We start from the raw sequence: 17,919 nt of genomic DNA on the forward strand, positions 1-17,919 counted from the left end.
GATTTAAGCTCAGATGTCCTTGAAGTCTGGCAAGGCACCGCTGCGCAGCCCTGCTCCTACCTCGCTGCTCTTTCGAGACGTTTAATGCCAGAATGCAAAAAGCTAAGTCATGAAACGTCACTGAGTAGCTAAAGGCTTCTATTAGCAATAAAGCATGTTTTAAAGCTGATAAGGGTTTCAATTCTCTAACTAGCCAAAAGAAGGATCTCATAATAAAATTTTACAGCAAAAAGTTCGGAACATAAAAACATCATTAAAGTATACTCAGAACCCGAGATCTACCGATATTTTTCAAAAGCTGTTTGGAATCCATGTGCTCATAGCAACCCTTGCTGTAATTGTATAAAAACATGATTTTTAAGAGCTGGAGCTTCTGTGTCCCTGCTGCTTATTCCTTATTGAAGTCCTAATCCTGGTTCAGTCATAGCTGGTTACTATGGAAATGGTTAAATCGGAGCCCAAACAGCGTGACTTCCCATAAGAAACAAACACAAGGAACAAAACTGCCTCTGAAAATTAAAACACCTTGGTTTATGTCCATGCCTCCAAAAAATAACCTCACATTTCCAAAAGGAAAGGCATTTTTAATACTATCTTTTTTTTAATAACTGTATTGTTTATGTCGTAAACAAGCACAAACATTTCTTCCCTTTAAGTAACCCAAAATAAGCAGCTGTGGTTTGCTGGTTTAAATATACCTATTACCATGATTTCAGAACCTGCATGTTTGCGTTGCCAACATTGCTGTTAAACAGCAAAGACTGGAGAATGTTTCTGGCAGCAAGTTGCTGTCCCCCGGTGAAATTAGTGACACAGGTATTCCCCTAAGGTCAGAACTACAAACTCCTACTGAATATGTGAAAAACACGTGAGTTTCAATTAGATGTAGAAAGTTTGAAGGGGAAAAAATAGGCACCTCTGAGCAAAAGAAGAAGAAATTTCAAAGCCAGAACACTTTTTCAGGCAACGAAGACCTGGAAAAGCCATGAATAAGCCTCTCCATCCCAATACAGCAGAATCATCACTAACTCCTTTCCGTGTAGGACATTGTTAAAGCAAAATCTAAGCTGCACCGAACAAGAGCAGTGGGGGCTGCTGGCTGAACCCCTGCACGCATGTAGTCTACCGGTTCCCTCTAATAGCTTTGCCCAGCAAACTAACGAAGAACACTGTTTCAAGCCAAATTTGCACGGCATCACCCATTCCGGACCAATTCTTACCATTCTTCTCCAGGCCCTGAGTAAATTTAAGATTACATTTCTTTCCCCATCCTCACCCTAGTGTTTCTCACAGCACTGACCCAACCAGGTCAGCACAGTTTGCGTTGACGCGAGGCGCTGCTCCAACATCATGACCAACGTTGCTAGTGACGGACACACGCATGCGTTGGTGTTGCCTGCATGAGGTTGTTATTAGAGGTGCTCTTGATGGTTGAGGTGCCCTCAAATATGAAGGGAATGACAAGTCTTTTCCCAATCCCTGTGCCAAGTATCTCCAGTAATCCTCCCTATTAATGCAAAATATTCACGTGAGGCTTTCCTTCACGTGAATTCACCCTCCGCAGCAAAGCCACGGGCCTGGCTGGCAAGACACGGCACGCTGCTGAGAAATCTCACTGCAACCCTTCGGCGCGAGGCAGCGGGGAGCCCCACCACACCGACAGGGAAAGGCTCGCACGTTGAGGGAGAAAGGATGGAGCTAGTGATCTGCAAAAGCATCACATAACTGACGGAGAGGTAAAGGGGTGCTTTTCATAGAATCACAGAATCCTTAAGGTTGGAAAAGACCTCTAAGATCATCAAGTCAAACTGTCAGCCCAGCACCACTGTGCCCACTAAACCATGTCCCTTTTCTGAGGTCTAAAGTCGCTTCTCCAAAGGATATATGCAGAACCAGAGCCACTGCCTTGAATGGAGCAAATGCCCATTAGGGACTACTTAACTCTTGTTCGCAAAGGTGCAGGAGGACCATCCATCCTTGCAATGGCAGGGCAAATGCGTTTGAAGACGGGCAGCAAAGCATCGCTCCCTAACACCCGCTAATACGAGTACCGGTATCGGCGATGGAAAGTTTTAGGGGGTTTGTAGGCTGCGTTCAGAGCGCTGACACATTTGAGAAGACACAGCCAGCCCTTCTGAAAAAGCGGCGCTGGCAGCAGGCAGAGCAGACCGTTACAGCTTGTCCTGCCGACGACAAAACTTCTTTATTTGAATTTGACAGGTTAATGTGCTTCCAAGATTCGTCCCATCCTCCAATAAAAGCTGTTGATTTACAGGACACAACACTCAAGAATCAGCTGAATCTCTATCAAAAAAAGGGGGGGGTTAGCTCATGAATTAATTCTGTCTGTGCCAGAGAAACGGCATGCCTGTTTTAACCCCCACCTTCACCAAGTCACATAATTCCTTCCTACTCTGCAGGAAAAAAAAAAAAAAAAAAACCACAAAACCAAGCCAACTTTAGAAAAACACCTGTTAGTCACATTCAAACCGAGAAGCCACCACTGCCTTTAGCAGACAGGGACAATGTTCCAGTTCTCTTCTTGTTCTCCTCCGAGGCAGGAGGGAACAAGAAGAGAGGGGCAGGCTGGCTTGGTGGGATGTTAGAGGCATTTCAGTGAGTTAATGTGTCACTGCTGTTGCTCTCAGACAAAAGCAGAAGAAAAATGAAACGCTACACATGGCCAGTTTCATTTCTCCAAGAAAAAAAAAAAAAAGAAAAAGGGAAGAAAGAATGAGAAAGACTACAACCAGGTTTGTTTTCACACCAAGACCTTGCTGAAAGGTTAAAAGTTTGCTGCAGCCAAAAAGCTCCATGCATGAGTCCTCCCAATCCCATATTTATATATAAAAAAAAGTTAGATAAACTACCAAGAGTTTCACAAATGTAAATCACAGCTTCACACGCGCTAATTAAGCAGTGCCGCTCGGGCGCAAGACAAACCTAACTCTGCATTTTTGGAGCTGATGATTAACCTATTTTCTGGAAGTCTCTTTTTCCTCTTCATAAATTAAACAAAAAAAAAAAAGCCCTTTGAAAGGCAACACCAGCCAGCCATGCAGCACCACGGCCGCCGCTCCCCAGCTACCCTGCCTTGCGTTTTCCTTTGCTTTTTTGCATTCAATTTTGTTCTCCCGGGCAGAAAGATGCTGGGGAATCTTGCCTTCTGATGGAGATCACCGGGACCATCCCATCTTCGTCAGTATTGTAAATTATTTGCTTGGAGACAACAAGGGAACTAAAAATTCCTCTACAACTAACAGGAATCTTACGTTTGTGTCGCGACAGGACGGCCCGGTAACACACAGCCCTTCATTCAGGCTTTTTACGACACATTATTTCAGCAACGAGATTTTCATTTCCCCATCTGTGAAACTGAGGTGGTTCAAAACCACCCGAGAGGGATGTCATGAGGCTAAATGAACACGCAGGCTTGTCAAATATCTCAACGATTTCATAGATGGTGCAACCCAGGTATTTACAGTCCAGCACCGAAGTAACTGAGCATCGCAGGGAGACACTGCAGTTTCTCTTTTCTGTGACTCACGCAAGGTCATGGCCACAGGTGACTCTCAAGACATTCACCAAACACAAAATTTTTTGCTTAACTGAAAAACAAAATAGCTCTTCACAGAAATACGGACACAAAGCCTCCTTTGAACCTCTCCTCCTTCTCCATATGTGGCAATCCTCCGCCGGGCTGTGGTGGATCGTACAATCATTTATGTTAGAAAGGACCTTTAAAATCACTGAAAATTCAGTTCAGGGCCTCATGTGTTTTGGATAAGGAACAACTATTTTTCCCCTCAAACTTCATATCTTTAGCTCATCAAACCGGGGAATAACCAAAGTCTCTGCCTGGTGCTGGGACCCGCGTCAGACTTGTTTTACAGCAAAACAGCGTAATATTCACTTCTGCAAAGAGCCCGAAACATATGGCAGACAACAGAATAAAGTGCTCAAAAGCTGAGCTCTGCATTAATTTTTTCAAAAAGCACCAAACATGACTGGTCCCCTACATTGCTGTGTCTCTATTTTTAATTTTTTTTTTTTTTTTTTTTTTTACGAGTCTGACAACCCTTATGAATGTTTACTAGTTCGTTCAGACACCACGTGAGATGCTGAAGCCCCTGCAGTACCGTAGCAGCACACCAACAATTCAGACAACGGACCCAGCAGTGAATTCGTGCTGTTTGCTTGGGGCCATAAATTTAGCATTAAGTATCCGACGTGGAAAACGGGCAAAACAAAGTACACTGCAAACGGGACAGAGCGTTACTGGCTCTTCAACAAGAGGTCAGCAAGAAGCTTGGCTACTTGTCTCCTTGGAAAACTGCCAGGAGAAAGGCTGAATTCTCCAGTGCCGCAGGGGGAACTGCTGCAGGTACCTCCAGGGAAGAGCATCGTGGTCTGAATGCTCCCATGGCGATGTCCCCAATGGGAAGAGAAGCAGCAGTGCCTCACTCCATGGAGCAGGATGAGCTCGGATGTACCCGCAAGGATGCACGCCACAGCTCCCACAAGCATGTTTTCCTGTAGTTGGATCTAATTTCCACCTCTCTGCAGCAGCCCTAAGGCAGGAAGAACGACGTTATTTTACATGGGGAAAACAAACCCTGCACGTTCACTCAGAAAAAAGGCACGTGGCAAAAGGCACCTTTTGCTGGCCTCGTCGCCAAATTCCTCGCACGGCGACAACTAGCATGGAAATTACATGGGAAGGGAGAAAGGCTCCTCTTCCACCTGCATCAAAGTGTGAGACTGCAGGAGGGAACGAGCACACAGGGATTCCCAAAACCAAGCGCAGCCCAACTGACACTCAAATAGTGTGGAACAAAATGTTTTACTCATCCATCTGCTCCATGACTGTGCTGAGTAATCCTGACCGCACATGTGATGCATTTTGCCAACGAGGTCAGTCATGTCATCCTCTCACCGTCTTTTGGAGAGGAGAGAGTTAGAGATTGAGAAGCTTTTGTGGCACTGTTACTAATTGCTGCTGGTTTCGGGATGGGAGGGATTCCCCCAGCTTCCAGCAGCTCTGCAGATCCCAGCCTGACTCGTAGCCGGTCGTCAGCCTCCGCGCTGCGCGTTTTCCATCTGCAGCCGATGGCAAGGCCAGCCGCTCCTCGAGAGCTGGGGGTCCAGAGGAGTGTCAGAGCAATGCAGGTGGGTGCACTGAAGAAAAGCAAGTTTAGGGGAGTCCGAATTCATTAAATTGGTTATCCCAGCTGTCTCTGTGCCAGCTCCGTGTGTTATTACTCAAAATAATCCCAGCACTCTGCATTGTTTATACCCGAAGGCTGGCCGTCACGGGCTTAAAAATAAATATATCTCACCTAGCTCCCCAGTATGTCAGCCCCAGCCCTGGTTCGGTGAGGAGCCTCCTTTCAGGTTGGCCTTGCCGGCACAGCCGTCCTGCAGCCTGGCCCATCCACGGCAGCCATGCCAGACCCGCCTGCAACCCCAGGGTCCCATCCCCTCCGTCCATCCCCACCAGCCACACCTTCCCATCGCCGGCGCTCACCTCGCCCCGGGGAAACCACTTCAAGGACTTACCCTCCCACAAAAATTAAACCAAACCAACCAACCAAAAGGGGGAAAAGAAAAAAAAAATAAAATAAAAGCCAGTTAGCTTCCTGAACCAGTTCACGGCGGGGTCAAACACAAGCCAGCACAGGCAGCTACAGGCAGGATGAGGCTGCAGTGGGATCCATGGGCACGGGTGTAAACGGCGGTTGAACTCCAGCCGGCAGCCCCCGTTTCACAGGTGCACGAAAGCACCGAACAAAGGTCCGGCCGTCCTGTTCACAAGGTCTCCCCACAAACCAGATCCAGAAAGCAAAGCAGAGAGAAACCCCGCGTTTCCTTTTTCCTGCTGCATTAGTTTTAACCCGACTCGGTTTGGTTTAACCTCAGCTCAGCGGAGGGAGGGCAGGGAGAGCAGCAGAAGCAGGACCACGTTCTTCCCCGGTAGCGTTGGTTTACGTCTGCATGGCAGCATCTTGGGAACTACAGACAAAGCAAAATACTTGTATTTCTTTGGCCCCCTTCCATAAAACCAGTCAAACAGTGCAGGGAGGAGGCAGCTGTGGCTGTCGCTGTTCCCAGCGATTACGGCAAGGAGCCGAGATGAATTTGAGTCTTGACTATAAGCACCAACTTTGCACATCCATAAGGGAAACACAGACCCACCTTCCTACCAAAGCAAGCATAGCTGCTTCTTCCACAGGACTGTCATCAGCCACGCACAGACACAACGCTATTCACCTCCAAGCTTTTACTTCCCACCTTTTCTTTGTGTCCTGTGCTGCTTTAGGTAATTACATATTGGCACTCCTCTACTGCCAGGCCTGACTTCCCAGCCTTTTCTAACCACACGGTCGCAAAAGGTTACCAGAGCTTAAAAAAAAAAAACAAAACCATATTTCACACAATCGGCTTCCAAGCCAGAGCTGCCCACAAGACAAACAAAATGAGTGTTTAAGAATATATTGCTTTTCAGGTTTTACTATCGTTTTCCCAATCAAGCAATACAATGCCGGAGCCTGCCTGGCCCAGGATCTCGCTGCAGGCACCAAGAAACCCCCGAGATCTCCAGCAAACTCCAGATCCAAATTAACACCCAAGCCCCCTTATCCCCATCTTCCCAATCACTCCAGGGGTGCCCAATGCCCATCAGCCCAGCCCCTGGGGTACACCAGCATGGGACAAGAGGGTCTTCCCGGGCCAAAGTCAACAACGTTCATGGGGTGGCTTCATGGAGCGGCGACCCAAGGAACGTGTCCCAAGGTTAGATGACAGACCGCTCCTGGCCGCCCGCGGCGCCGGTGTTTGTGTCTTGCTGGTGGAAGCACAATCACTTTGTCTGCAGGCTTCCATCACCCGCCATTTGAGCACCGCCGCGACAGTTTATTAAAGTAATAATAACGCCCAAATAGAAATGAAGCCTTTGTAGCCCTAAGTGTGTGTTTTAGTCTCGCTGTAATAACTTTACTACGCTCCGTTTCCACAGCAACTGTTTTCTGAGCCACTTGGTACTTTGCTTTCAGGAACGCGGGGAGCTTTGCTCCACCAAAATACAAACTACACAGAAAACGCACATCCGAGGACGGCCAAGGTGCCGGGCCAACGCGCCGTCCTTCAGATGGAGAAACGGTTCGGTCGCTTCGGTCAGAGTCCGACAGCGTTTGCGGATTGACCGACTCTTCGGGACGGCGAGGAAAAGAAACGGAAAGGCTCCTCGTCCGCGGTGATGGCAGGAAAACGCGGCGCAGAGCTGCGTCGCGAAGGAAACGAGCCGCGCCGTGACCTTCCTCCCCCTCCTGCCTCTCCTGCCAGCACGGGCGGAGGAGCGGGGAGGGGATCTGGCTGCGAAGCGACAGCAACGTTGAACAAAAGGTTGGGCTGCGGCCAACGCAATTTTTTCCGACGTGATGCATGACACAGCCACGAAAGCTTCAGCGCCGGCGCGGGGTGCAGAGCCAAGGGGCAGGGGGGAGACCTTTCCTCCCCGCGCAAAAACAGCCTAAAGGTCGCACAGCCTCGCAGCGAAGCCTCCTGCTTTTTTTGCCTCGTGCAAGGCTGTTTGGCCAACAGAAGAGGAGGAACAGCTCTGCAGCTATGATGCTCGTGAGGTTACGGTGTTACGAAGGCTTGGTGCAGAGAAGGGCATCTCCCCTGCTCGGGTGAGCCCACACGTCGGCGCGGCTCCAGCCTCTCCCCCACCTCCCGCGCTAAGATCGCCTTGGTTTTGCTGACAGACGCTTTTGGAAAACGAGCAGCATCCCCCTGAGGCGCCAGATATTCTGCTTTAAAAGCAGAGGAATACCCAGGCCTTTTACTGGGAAATTACCTAGTAGTGGGTCCTGTTATTTAGCTGCAGATCAAACGCTGTCCCAGAAGAATTTAATAGCAGCAAAGGCAAGTGCAAAAGGGGAAGGACAAAAAAGCCTGTGCATCCAGAAAGTGGCTGCACAATAAGGTCTAGTCTATGATCGTAAATGCTAAATACTGCTTCCACAGCAAAAACCTTTTCCCACACAACCGTTCCTCCCTAAATTACAGAAAAAGTACTACACCACCCACCTTACAAAGTGAAGAAACCGAGGGAAGGCTGCAAGGAAGGAGAAGGTGGAATCTGAATGCAGAAACTCATATATATATATATGCACTTATATTATATGGACAATAGTAAAATACATGCCTACAACAAGCACTTCCACGGAAGCCAACAGCACAACCATCTGCTTTACTCCCTTGGAAATTCAACCGCTACAGACAAAGGATGCTCCTTAAGCCGCTTCACGCTTTGCCGTGCCGGTTTCACGGTACCTCAAAGCAGAGCTCTCCTTATTTGTTTTATTTGTTATTCTCTCTTATTATTTTTTATGCCTAGACACAACTAAACATTTTGGGAGAGCTCTCCTTAAGCTGATCTGACAGAGAACCTGAGCAAGCAGAGACACAGCATCCACTTTCTCCCCTCTTTTTCGGTGCCACCGACACTCAACCCGGGCACAAAGGCCCAGCGGTCCCAAGCAACCTGGATTTTTACAGCACAGGTGAGGACGTAACCCAGGGCCAAACACCAGTTTCTCCACGGACCCACGGGCCTTCCTCTTGTTTACCTCTGTGCCTTGTTTCGCACAAAGCCGTGGGAATAACCTGAAGCCGCCACATTTTAGGCCCAAAGCCATCTGCGTCCCACGAGACACGGACGAAAGCAGAATTAAAGGAAGACAAGGCATGCTACCCTCGTCTTACGTGCTGCACAAGCTCAAGCAATCTGCATTAGCTGCAAGAAACGGGTGAAATCTGGATATTTACTGAATAGATTTTCTTATTTCAGCTTGTCCCTAATTTTTGGCAAACACCCTCCAGCCTTAGATGCTTCACGTAGTCTTCACCACCAGCCTGGATTACACGTTCAAGGTGCTTTGCTGCCCGTCACTGCCTCCCATCACGCTACTAAAGGTCACTTGGTTATTTGCTTATTAACAATTTCTTTGTAGCTGTCCTAAATCCACTCAGGAATGTGTCTGCCGCTGAGATCAGCTTTGGATCCCCATTTCTGCACCACGTTTGCAGCTTAAGGAGTATGTCTGGAAGTTCACGTACACGCTACTTTTCCTTGTCGGCATTTGTATTTCAAATTACTTTCTCCCAGATGAAAACACGTTACCCTTGAAATGTTCATGCTTTACACTAGACGATCTGAGGAGCGGGATGATTTGCATTTGCTGTATTTATGGAACTAAGGGCATCAGGAAAATAAATGTCAAGCCCTAGTTAAAAAAAAAAAGATGCTGGGAGTTGTCAAAGGAAATGGAACCAAATCTGAATAAAGGAAAAGCTTTTAGAAGCTTCAAAAATAGAATGTGAGAGGGAATCAAACACTCACATGGGAGGAAAAGCTTCAAACTGACCTTTAACTACATTGCTCTCGTTCAACAAACACGCTCTTGAATTTAACCACAATTTACAAAGCCGAAGAGCTCAGGACCATGCTGATGTTGCCTTCCTAGTAATAACCATCTTCCTTCAAGAAGAGATGCCAAGCGAAATTCCTGCAGCAACTGTTGTAGCTTCAGGACTGTTTTCCTATGGATTTGACTCCTGGGTATGTTCTCCAAGGTTCAATAAAGCAGGAGCTCCAGTCAAAACATTTTCCATAGTTAAACTTCACAACAAATCTCCCAACTCTGTTCCCGGAGAGCTGGTAACAGCTGAGCTCACACTGAATCTTTCAGTAGGGTGGTAAGAAAAGAAAGTCTCCTTCTACATCCAACCTCTTTTCCTGAAGGTTGCAGGGGCCTCGTAGCTACCGAGTGCCCACCCTCCATCACTCTGGCATGAAACCGGTCAATGGGGCCAGCAGCTAGGGAGGAAGGACACAATCCCACCGTCCTCGGAAAAAAAAGGGCTTCTCTGTTAAAAAATAAAAAGCTACCCTCAACGGGTAATTTAAGTAACCTAAAGAACAAGCAGTTACAGAGACAAGTGAATCCATTTGAAGGCTAAACGAGATTTCCCCAATGGAGAGCTTACACACTGCCCGTATCACTACCACGACTCATCCCTCCGGCTCTGCGTTACCCTTTGGAGCTCCTACTCATTCGGCACGAGCGAGCTATCAGCAACGGATGAAAAGAGGTTTCGTGGCAGTTGTTGTTTCCACGGAGCCCATTCAAAAGCTCCAGCAAAAAGACAATCCAGACGGCACAGCTGGGACTGCTGAGCAGTAGATTAAAGGAGCCAAGGTTTTAGCACGGTCTAGTTTGGGTTGAAAAGGAGCGCTTAATCTTTTTTTATGGGTACAGATGAAAAGAGAAAAATTATGTAAAAACCCTCTGTCCATTACCATGGCGATGCAAAAGTAAGTCAAGATTAATGAGCATGAGGAAAATCAGATCTCATAAACTTTCTGCTGGTTTCTCCTAGGAAAGTTAACCCTCCGTTGACAAGAGACGCGTGGGGCTCCCAACAGGGTTTGTTAGGTAACGGTGGCTTCATACTAAAATAAAAAGGGAAAACAGCCACGTGATCTTTTCAAAGATTTTGCCTCCGAATACCAGCTTCTGCTGGGCTGCTCCACTGGCGGTCCAACAAGGCGGCAACGGCACCTGCTGCGAAGGGCAAAAAGCAATACAAAAAAGAGAGTTTAAGTCAAGCGGGCTCTGCCTAATGCACCTGTTTGGCCCAAGGAACGGCACACCAAACATCCCGGGAGCGGCCCTGACGGTTCAGAAGCACGTGCGGTGGGCGAGGGACGGGGAGGTGCTAGCCACACCGGAGAAGAAAGGATGTCACGGCTCAAATGGGACCAGCGTTGAGGACTTCTGGTCCTTATCATGCCCCTATCACACCACAAGCTTCTCTCCCATTTAGTCAGTCTGATTTGTTTTACATCTCTCCACGGGTCATCCTTTTCCACTCTCTGCCACGTCTCCTTGCCACCGCGAGCACGCTGGCCCATCCTGCCGGAACTGCTGAGCCTCAGACAGGACACGGCGGCCCATCGAAGAGCCGGAAGAAATGGAGAAGGATTGCTGCACGTGTCTTCCTAGCACAGAGCTGCTCCATCAGACGACTCCAGCGCTGCCGCCTGCCCTTCCACCTCCAACCTACTGCCATCCAAATCCTGCCCGCACACGGTGGACTTTGCCTCTTTGACTTCACAGGGGCCACAAGCTGTGTTTTAGAAACGGGGGAGTGGGAAATAAAGTCACCCTGAAGCCCTGGGAACTGTCAGGGAAAGGGCAGAGGTGGACTCAAAGCTCCTCTCAACACTTTAACTGCATTCAGCATATGACGACCTGACCCAGCACACCTTAAACTTCTCGGCTCACAGTCTCACAAAGCCAAATTTGGGAAGTTTCCTCTGAACACCCTCCACTTGTCATCCAACTTAACCCAGCAGCAACATGCCACAGCCCCGCCACGCCACAGGTGGCCATGAAGTATTTCCTCTCATTTCAATAGCAGCCACACACGAGATTATTTCAACAGCTGGATCAAAGGAGCAGACCCAGGTTACAAGCAGCATCCGAGACAACAGTTCCTCTACTCGGATATCTATTGCTAAAAATAAGTAGCTGTGGGAAAAGTACTTAGCCCCTTGCAAGAAAGATAACGTACGTACTTCTGTATTTCACTACTTCTGTGCTTCTCTGGTGCTATCCAGAGGAAAGGCCTATCAAATCCTTCACTAAATATATATACACATATTTTTAGCTAAAATAAAATCGCTCCCTAAGCCAAAAAGCGTTTGTGGATGACACACACGTTATACTGGGATACATAAACCAGCTCATAGGTCCATGACCTTCTCCCCCCCTCCCACACTTTTTTACAAGCCCAGTTTTCCTTATCATGGATGGATCCTCAAACCAGCTTAGCTTTCACAGAGACCTCAGTATTTTTAAGACGCAAGTTCCGATTTACAAGGTGCTTACAGACGCGTGGCAGGACGTGCCTGCTGGAAGACCTGACATTACATGGTGATTTTAACGGGGTTCGAAGCAAGGTAAGCTTCAGTGCAACCGCAGACGAGCAAAGACGTCGTCTAACTGCAAACCAGGCAGATGCAAACGCATCGGAGAACCGGTTTCAAGGGCAACCTGCAGACAAGCATTTTAGAAATACAAGTAACTACAGTTAATTATCAACTTGCTCAGCAGAAAGCTGTGGTTATGGAAATGCGACTCCTTGTGCATTAAGGAGAAGACTTGCACTAAAATTCAAGTTTTCAGATAGGCAGGGACAGCGGCTCCCCTTAGAGTGGCCAGCAGTTGATCACAACAGAGCTATGTCCTGACTTCTTATCTAGGACAAGGACTTGCCTTCTGCTCCAAACACCGTTTTGGACCGAACCCTCCATTAAGCAGACAAAGCTCCCCAAAAGCTTCAGTCCAAACCGTAGCACGACGAATTTATAGTCGAGGTGGTGCAAGTGCTTTCAGCTTTTCACGGGAAGCGCCACGCCGCTACCCTCCTCTTTTTTAAACTGGAGAATTGCAAAGTGCTTTTGAAACTCAGCCCGTAAGATCTCCATCCTGAAAATACCCGTAGTTTTGCATATCTCACTGCTGGTCAAACTGCTCCAGCTTGCTCCGGCAAGTGCTTGCAGGACCTCGGTGTGTGCAAACACAGAGTCACCTCCAGCCAGGTAGCTTTAAACAGATTCAGGAGATCTTGCTCTCTCATTTTGCTTCAAAATGAATAGTTAGGTGATAGTCAGGGACAGTTCAACTAAAGACACTAAATACAATCATGCTAAGCTGAAGCTTAAATTGGGCAAAAGTTTTTCTTCAGCTAAAAAAAAAAAGTCTTCCTGAGAAACGCAAACAGAACGTTTTAATCTGATTTTCAGCCATTAGGCAACTTAAAAAAAAGACACAGCAGATAACCAGAGCTTGCCTTGGGCAAGGAGAGCGCTATGGACTGGTTCCATACTCAGGCAGCTTTTACTGCCCCTACTCAGTCATTTGGAAAATAAAAGCTATACAAAGAATCCTGTTCTTCAGCCCTTAACCTCACAAACGCCTGCAATACACGGTATAGCATATTTAGGCAAAGGCTGTCCCCACTTTCCCCGGCTGTAGGACCTTGGGAGCTGGAACCATTTACTACTTAAAGCAAAACAAACCTTAAACTTGAAAAGACCTACGTCACTGCGTGACCTTTCACAAGGCTCCCTGCAAAAACTTGGTGGGGTTTTCCTGTTAATTGAACGTGGCAGTGAAAACATGAGCTAAGCGCCGATTATATAAGCGACCAGCTTGAGACTTTTTTATTTTTTTAATGTCATAAGCTGGCAGTGAATGTGCACAGCCCCGCTAAAGGCTACGGTACTTGCCTGTGCGCCTCCTCCCCTCCGGCACAGCAGAAAGCTTACCTTCGAGGCTGCTCCCACCACCCTTTCACTTCACTCTCCAACGGCTTCTAGATAACAGGATACTGTGGGGTTTCTTTTGGATTTATTTTCCTTGGTTTGAGATTTTTTTAGGGGTATAAACCAGGGAGAGATGATCTTTCAATTTGCAAGACTCACAGAAACAGTAACAATGCTCGTACAAAGCAAAAAAGGCTCTGCTACCCATCCTGGCTGAACCTGCACGGATCAGACGTCCCAAGGAATTAAAAACATTCTCGAATAATAACCTGATGCCCTGGTTGCTCAGAAGCACCAGGCGAAGCCTTAGTGGGTCAGACTAAAAGAGGGGGTTCGGACATTTCGGCTACAGGCTGGCAACTGGAGGGCTCTCCAGCCGTGACAGAGCAGGCTGTGCAGCAACCCTCAAGGGCTTGTAAGCTTAGTAAGCAACTGCTGCAGGATATTTGGATTTCCTTTTTTTTTCAGCAGGGGCAAGAAAAAAAAAAAAAGGAAAGCTTGCAAACCAAGATTACAGTTACACAATTCAAAACTATATTTTTTGCCAGAACAGGAAGCAATATTCAGTATGCCAACAAGTCAGAGCCCACAGTTTGATTGCTTGTTACTTGAATGACAATTTTACTTAAATTTAGGACGGAAATGGCCTCTCTGATACCGTACCTGATCCTCAACATTGCAAACTCTGCTGATGCCAAGGCCGTACATTGCGACTGGGAATCCAACATCAGCTTGCAACCTATTTTAAGCATGTTTGTATAAAGCAAGTGGTGACCGACATTTCTCAAGTGTAAATTATGCCCAGAACGGAAACACACACACGGCACTTTTTATTGAGTAAAAACCCCATTTGCCGTCAATCAATAAAAGGCGGTACAACAGGTCGGGTAAGCACAGCAGAAAGCACAAGGTCACCTGTTTTTGTCTGGCTGGGTGTTACCTCACTTGTTTCCTCACGGATCGGGAAAAGACGAGCATCACCTTCCTGCGAAAACTGAGCGTGTGGTGCAGTTTGCGGAGAAGCCCTGAACTGAAGGAGGCTCCTTGATGGATCTTAAGTATCCACCCGTTCCCTAAACGTACAGAAACGCAGCAGAAAGCACAGCACCTTCTCTCCTGCAAACCCCAGGAGCGGCTTTTCACGGCAGCAGGCGAGGATCGGCAGGCCCCCTCTTCTCCTCTATCCTCCCAACCCTCTGCCAGGGTTTGGGCTGTTGCAAGCACCGCAAAAGACTTGGGAAAGACCTGACTAGTTAGATGACAGCGTTTGCAGGTGAGATCACTCACAAGGAAAGGCAACAAGGGCAGAAGGGTTGTAAAATCACACCTAACTGAGCAATGAGGCAACAGGCGAAGCTGGGAGCCTGAGGTAAAGCAAGGCGCAGGCACGGGGGAAATAATTCTGGCCACGCGTGGGCCTGGAATGGGCTCCCGATGAGCTCGGCTGCTGGGGAAAGGTTGAGACTGATAGGACTGGAAAAAGTAGACAAGCTTTGACGGTTGAAGGCAGGCTTGTGTGGCCAAAGTGAGAATATAGAAAAAAAAAAAAAAAACAACCACAAACCAACAGGAAATCGTGTGCCAGCGCTGTAAGCCCACCAGTGCCCCACATCCTGAGCCAGGCACACAGTCCCGGGGCCCCTCTCAGCAAAAGAGCATCCCAGCACTCAGGGAGGTACCAGGGAAAGTCACTGAGATGAGATTTTTACACAAGGACAGGCATCACAGACCACAGCCTAAACCTGGACGAGAGACCGAGTGCGCTATAACATCATAAACACGAACACGGAACAGTTATGTTGCGTTTCTCACAAGGCTGTGTGCGGGAGCACCCAAGGAGACTTTCATTTAATGGGTTTAAAACCAAAGGAGGTAGTTTTGTCATTAAACGGTGGAACTCTGTTTCAGGAGGCTGCAAAAGCCAAAAGTAAAAAGGGATTTAGAAAGGCTTGGACAGACTTACCAGGACAGGTCTACCAGGAGCCATCATGGGCTACTGGGCGTTACTCTCAAAGGGTAATGAGATAATACCCATGAAAGAGAAGTAAGAACAGCTTGAGTCCTCACAGGGATGGAGTCAGAAAATCCCACCCCAAAATTTTAAAAAAAAAAAAAAGCAGCAATAAAGCAGATAAGAACACCACCTCACGGTGCTACAGCTTCCACAACCACCCCATCTTGCTCTAAATTTGCCAGTCAGGGCAGAAAGGAAAGGAAGGGGGCTTTTCTTTTCAACAGCTCCTCTTCTCGGTGAGGCTGGGCACAGGGCTGTATCCTACTTTCCCCTTTCAGAAAGCTCAGCTCTCTGATAATACTGAACATCTCAAGGCAAGAGACACAGCAGAACATGCTTGGCCTGCCTGAAGTCACGGCTCCTGTTAGTAACCCCAAGAGAAGGTCCCTCAGTGGAGGGGCAGGACATCTTCCCACGCTACTGGACCGTACTAACCCGGATCAACAAATTTAGGATGACGTGGCAGAATGGGAGCAGAGCTAGCACTGCCTTCCTAGCCCAAAAGAGGGGAATTAAGCAACGCCAGGACATGCCAAGACACGCTGGAGCACGGCTGCCTTCTTCCATAGGCGCTGCTGAGGTATTAATTGCCAAGTTTCTCAAGTTTACTCCATCCTTCTTTCACCCCCAATTACAAAAAAAAAAAAAAAAAAACCACAAACACCTCTGTTTTAATATTCTGTGCTCAGCATTTGCGGCAGCAATAAGCACAGGCAGGTAAAATAACTGGAGTTTTTTTGGGCGCCAGAGAAATGGAACGTGTTATTAATTAACCCCAAGGTGAATCTCTGTTTTTCATCCTCGCTACCAAACCCAGGTTGCGGCCTAGGATTTCAGATGTGACGCAAACACAGCAAACCGGGGAGATACCGTGGGAAAAAAATCAAGCGGCTTCATCACACGAGGGCAGGGGTTCACAAAGACCCGGGGCAGCACGGCAAAGGCAGAACAGAAAAGCACAAGGAAGCCCGAGGCCAGACCGGCCACGGGGTCTTACGGAGCCAGCATGGACCCCGCAGCTGAGACCGAAGAGACCTAGCACCATCACCGGGGCATCACCCAAATCCCAAGCCCCCTCCTCCCACGCTTGCACCCCTGCCTTTTCCTGCATCCCTCTCACCCCACGTCCCCTTCCCCACAGTGGGGGACCCCCTCTGCCCCATTCCTCTCTGCTTTTCTCCTCTGCCACCCCACACCCATCCCTGTCCTGTCCCCCCGGCATCCCCCAACACCAGCCATCCTTCCTTCCCCCTCTCGCCCCCGTTAACGCCGAGCACCCCATAACCTGAGCCCCTCGCTATGCCCAGCACCCCCCCACTGCTCAGCCCACCAGCCCAGTGACCCCAGACCCCTCAGCCTTCCCCAAGCACCCCTGAACCCCCACCTCCCCCTTATGCCATCCCCCTACCCTCGCGTCCTCCGCCCCCCCCAGTTTCCCCGTTTACCCCCTACTCTCTGCCCCAGATCCCTCCCTGCCTCTGGGACCCCCCTCCAACCTCTCTTTCTGTCCAGTGCCCTCCTGGTCCTCCTACCCCACAGCCCCCTCCCCACACTCCTGCCCCCCAACCCCTCCTAATACCCCCCCATATCCCCAGTTCCCTCCTAACCCCAACCTCCCTGCTCTCCAATCCCCCCTTCCACCTGCTACCCCCCACTCCAGGCCTTCTGCCCCCCATACCCGCACACCCCCAATACCCGCAGGCCCACTCCAGACCCTCTGACCCCCTCCCAACATCCCCAGGCCCACCCCAGACCCCCTCCCCATGCCCAAAACCTCAGGCCCACCCCAGATCCTCAGCCCCCCCACATCCCCAGGCCCACCTCAGACCGTCTCCCCCCACCCCACATCCCCAGGCCCACCCCAGACCCTCTCCCCAACCCCAAAATCTCAGGCCCATCTCAGACCGTCTCCCCCCACCCCACATCCCCAGGCCCACCCCAGACCCTCTCCCCATCCCCAAAATCTCAGGCCCACGCTGGATCCTCCACCCCGCCACATCCCCAGGCCCACCTCAGACTCTCTGCCCGCCCCCAGGCCCACTCCAGACCTCCATATCCCTCTACCGCTTCACCCCAGACACCCCGCACCGCCAGGCCCACACCGACCTGAAGCGTACGCTGCCGCAGGGCCCGCAGCCTCTCCCGCCGCCTCCGCGCCTCCTCCTCCAGCCTCCCAAAGGCCGGACCCGCCGCCACCTCCTCCGCCGCCACCCCACCATCGGGCGCCGCCATCTTCCTCCCCTCCACCCTCCGTACAACCCCCAACGCGCATGCGGAGACAGGTGCAACCCATCCAGCGCCGAGCTCATCGATGGACAAACTGCGGCGACGGGGGGGGGAGGACTTAAGGGGGGGGCACAAAAAAAATTAAAAATACATTTGAAAAAATTTTGTTTTAAAGGTAAAATAACCCAAATCATCCTTCTTCACGCGGCTAGGCTTATTCTCCCGTGCAAGGCTCAGCTCATTTAATTGGGGGGGATAACTGGGGGGGGGGGGGGGGGGGCAT

General features: G+C 49.3%; 1 protein-coding gene across 1 annotated transcript in view; it reads right to left on the reverse strand.

The window, feature by feature from the left end:
• Window positions 1-17,642, reverse strand: part of CCDC12 (coiled-coil domain containing 12) — a gene marked incomplete at both ends in the record, with an annotated part of 40,790 nt that extends 23,148 nt beyond the window's left edge. The window contains one exon of the mRNA XM_081996728.1: window positions 17,517-17,642. Coding sequence (XP_081852854.1) covers window positions 17,517-17,642 — 126 coding nt within the window. The remainder of the gene's footprint in view (window positions 1-17,516) is intronic.
• Window positions 17,643-17,919: the final 277 nt, after the last annotated feature.

This window comes from Phaethon aethereus (genome assembly GCF_964289735.1).
Source record: "Phaethon aethereus genome assembly, chromosome: 2".
NCBI classification, from domain to species: Eukaryota; Metazoa; Chordata; class Aves; order Phaethontiformes; family Phaethontidae; genus Phaethon; species Phaethon aethereus.